Below are 4,500 nucleotides of genomic sequence, written 5' to 3' on the forward strand. Positions count from 1 at the left end.
TTTTTGAAAGATTTACTATTGTTTGATGTCCATCTCCAGGACAAATTTTTCTCAGTTGTTCACCATAAAGATCAATGTTTCCTTCAAAGCTAGACTCGTCAAAGTTTTCAAAGTGTCTTCCCCATGGAATTCTTCCTGAAAGAGAGTTGTGTGACAAGTCTAGTTTGCCCAGACCGTCAATTACAGCAAGAGAAGAAGGAATTTTGCCAGTGAAATGATTTCTTGATAAATCAAGGAAGTCTAGTGATCTTAAACTCCCGATCCCACAAGAAATTTCTCCTCTCAGATTATTTCTGGATAAATTAAGAGAAATTAGCCCAACCAAATATCCAATCTCCTTCGGTATTTCACCACTTAAATTATTACTTGAAGTATCAATGCTCTTAAGCTGTAACTTTGGATTTTTGAATCCCTGTTCCACACCTTTCCACATCAACCTTATGCTAAGGGTGTAATTTTTCCCACCATAAGCGCCATAAATTTCAAAATAAGTGAATTTCATCGAATATATACGATTTAGAGTGTCACTTGTGTTGATGTTCTTTTCAGTCATTGCAGTCAAATTCTTTAAGCATGATGGAATTCCTTTTAATAACATATTTCTAGAAAGATCTAAGAATTGAATGTGCTTCAAATAACAGAGTTGAATTGGAAAATGTCCAGAGAAGGGATTCCCTCGCATGTCCAATATTATCAATTGTTGCATATTTTCTCCTATCCATGATGGTATTAGGCCAGAAAACATATTTTCGGCCACATCCAACATAATTAAATTGCTGCAATTCTTCAAAGTGGAAGTTAATTCATTTATTGTTTCGTAAAACCAAGACTTCCAATTTAACAAGGCTTCCCATGGACACAGGAATCTTCCCAGAAAATTTATTGTTGCTCAAATCAAGAAACAATAACTGATGTACAGATTTCCAACAGTCTGGGAGTTGTCGCTTCAATTGATTGTTTGATAAATCTAAGGTGGCCATTACACCTGTGCGTTGGTCACATATGAGTGAAAACTAATCTGAAAATTTATTATCAGAAAGCCTTAGGTCTGAAGCTTGTAGTAAAAATTGCGGAATTTTTCCTTCAAAATTATTTGAATTCAGAAATATGGACGGTCTATTGAAAAGCTTCAATGATATATTATTAGGAATTGCACCACTGAGATTATTCTGAGACATATACAAATGTCCCACATTATGCAAGTTGTTCCAAAACCATTTTGGTACTGAACCATTAAGCCTATTCTCAGAAATATCCGGAGAAAAAAAAGAGCATTGAGTCTGGAGCCAACTTGGAAAGCTAGAACCCAAGTTGCAAGATCTTAGTCCCAAATATATTATTTGAAAAGGAGGAACCCAATTAGGGACTATATTTACAGATAGGGAGTTCTCTGACAAAAATAAGTACCTTAATTTGGAAAAATTTGAAAGATGGGATTTAGTGACGTCACCCTCCAAGAAATTTCCATCCAAGGATAAGTTCTCCAACTCAGATAACAATCCAATGCTCATAGGTAGAATGTCGGTAATCTGGTTATCAGATAAAACCAAACTCTGAAACACTTGTTTGCTGCACCATGAAGAATTTTGAATGAAGCTAGAAATGTTCCCATTCAACTTGTTGTTTGAGAGGTCTAAACTCTGCAATATGCACATGTTCCCAAAGAAATATGGAATCTCGCCTTGAATTTTGTTACTTGAGAGGTCAAGAACTTCAAGAGAGTTCATTACCTTCCCAAATCCATCTGGAATCGGACCTTCCAGTATGTTATCAAAGAATTCAAGTATACGAAGATTGGTAGTGGAGTTGAAGAGCCAATAAAATATGGATGATGATTTCAACAGATTTGAGGAGAGATCAAGCGAGGCAAGAGAAGACGAAGAATTCGTAATTGAAATAGCTGACATTAGAAAACTATCATCCCTAATACTATAATTTTTCAAATAAAAATTTTTAAGTTTTGAACTGAAGTTGAAGCTACCTCGAAAGACCGATGATGTCATCTTATTATAGGAAAGGTCAAGGATTACAAGAGAAGGAAAGGTTGAGTGGACTAGAGATGACAAAACAATGTTATTCTGAGAAAGATAAAGCTCTTGAAGATTACGGCTAAAGTTAGACAATAATTGAAATGTTGATGATGTGAGCATATTAGATGAAAGGTCAAGGATGATAAGAGAATTGGAAAAGTTAGAAGGTGAATAAAATAGAGAACGAATATGGGTATCAGAAAGAGAACAATGAACTAGTCTCAACTCTCCTAGCTTTGGATAATGAATCATATGCAATCAGTCAGGGTTGTGTAAACCATCGATGGCAAGATGTGTTAGGGAAGAGAGACTAGACAGCCAGTCTGCATCCTTAGGTTTGACATCAAAATCACCACCAAGTCTAAGAGTTTGCAAGTAAGGAAGATTCCCAACCTGGAAAGGGAGTGCTCCAGAAAATGAATTACCACTGAGATCAAGGTATCTCAACTGTGACATATTTCCAAGTTGACAAGGGATTTTCCCATCAAGATTATTATAACTGAGATCAAGATACCTTAAATTTGTAAGGCTTCCAAGTTGATAAGGGATATGTCCACGGAGATAATTGTAACTTAAATCCAGAGACAATAAATGGGACGGAAGGAGCTGGGAGAAAAATAATTTTGTTACTGAACTAATTTCCAGTATTGGATAATGTCTGCTAATCTTTAGATTACCATAAATTACCATCTGATTAGATATATTCAACAATGAATTCTTATTCATTTTAAGCATGATTACTTGATTATTAATCTATCATTAACCTAAAAAATTCAATTAAACTTACTAGGTCTTCTTCATTCACTTTCACATTTTCGCCTAACGTAGAACTCCATCTGAAATTGTCTGTTATGTGTAATGTGAGCATAATGCATTAAAGTTAAAAACTTTTCTGGAAGAAATGTTTAAGAAAGAAGAGAAAGGTTATCTACACGCATAATATTAGACCGGAGTAACATTCCGCAAATTGGATCAATCACCATTTTGGAGAGGCCCAATGGAGCTGCCGTTAATATCAGACAGAGTTTCGCAAAGCCCGTTAACGCCCAACCTCCTCGTAAAGATTCCCTTCTTCCTCTCACAACAACAGCAACGACCATGGTCGCAAAGCCCAAGCGATCTTAGCCACATTGACGCCATCGACAATATTTCAGGAAACTGACCTAGGTTCTACCTATCTTTTATGGATGGTGGAAAGTTTAACGGAAAAAAAGAATTGAATTTTTTTTTGTAGAAGAAGAAGATGGATGGTAATTATGGTGAAGGATTATGGAGAAGGGAAATTTCGAGAAGAAACCTTAGTAAAAGCTAATTGTTCCAAAAGACATGGAAAGAGAAAAAGCTGAAAGTTGTATAATAGTTTGAAATGAGAAGGATGCAAATGGTGAGAGAAATGAAAAAGAGAGAAAAGAAGTGTCACGAAGAGCAGAGGAGGGAGAAAAAAAAATGTAAGCTTAATTAATTTAGGACTCGATATCCCTAGTATCTTGCTTTATCCTTTAATTCTGTGATTTGTTGAAATACCAGTGCATATATCCGTGTTTAATAAACCTAAATTTAATTTATTTCATTTTAATTTTTTAATATTTTAATCTGATTCAATAATTGTTTTCTATAATTATATGTGAAATTAAATTATTATTATTTTCATAATAATTTCAATAGAAACTATTATATTATTATTATTGTTGTGTTTTATGAAAAAGTTTTTAAAAGGTAAGAGAATTTTGTAAGAAATACTACTGTTAAGAATGAACACAGTTAATAGTTCGTTCGAAAATAAAATGTTTGTAGTAAATTTATCTATAAATCCATTTTGAATTGATAATTAACTTTTACATTTCATTTGAAGTTAATTGTAAAGACTTAGAAAATGATATTTTAGAAGTGACCGTGGTTTAAAAATATTGAAATGCGATTATTTTAATATTAAAGGATATTAATATAAATAGTTTTATTATGAACTAGTATCATATTTTAAAAACACACTATGTTTCTATAAACCATATTTATAGAGTTATTTAACTTTTATTTTAGTAGTTCACGTGTTATTTTTTTACACTGAATTTTATGATTTTGTAAAGGACATGTTACGATTTAATTTGATTCGTTTGGACAACGTTTAATTTGTAGTCATTGTTTTTGTGTTATATTTTCATAATTCGCTATAACTTGTACATTGAGGTTTACGCATAAATTTGATTAGATTTCGGTTGAGATTATTTTGTCTTTTTCTCTTATATACTTGATTGTGGTTATGAGTGATCACTTTCATTTCCTATACTTTAGAGACCAATGTGACATGCCGTTGAAATTTTGTCTAATTTATAAAAGATATTTTTTCTGAATGGGGAGGGCCTCACCTTATGAGTTAAAAATTTGAGATTGGAAGAGTTTGTTACAAACATAATATGGATCGAAGCTAGATGAATGAAAGTTGCATATATGAAGAGTATGAAAATAGAATTTT

At 32.9% G+C, this 4,500-nt stretch overlaps 1 protein-coding gene across 1 annotated transcript; it reads right to left on the minus strand.

The window, feature by feature from the left end:
* Positions 1-1,013: 1,013 nt before the first annotated feature.
* LOC106761065 (probable leucine-rich repeat receptor-like protein kinase At1g35710) lies at positions 1,014-2,282 on the minus strand. The gene has a single exon (XM_014644562.1). The coding sequence runs from the start codon at positions 2,280-2,282 to the stop codon at positions 1,014-1,016; it is 1,269 nt and encodes a 422-aa protein (XP_014500048.1).
* Positions 2,283-4,500: the final 2,218 nt, after the last annotated feature.

This window comes from Vigna radiata, chromosome 1, assembly GCF_000741045.1.
Source record: "Vigna radiata var. radiata cultivar VC1973A chromosome 1, Vradiata_ver6, whole genome shotgun sequence".
Lineage (NCBI taxonomy): Eukaryota > Viridiplantae > Streptophyta > Magnoliopsida > Fabales > Fabaceae > Vigna > Vigna radiata.

What these genes read in the sequence shown, in the direction of transcription:
- LOC106761065 (XM_014644562.1), bottom strand. Translation starts at nt 2,282, where the DNA reads ATGATTCATTATCCAAAGCTAGGAGAGTTGAGACTAGTTCATTGTTCT.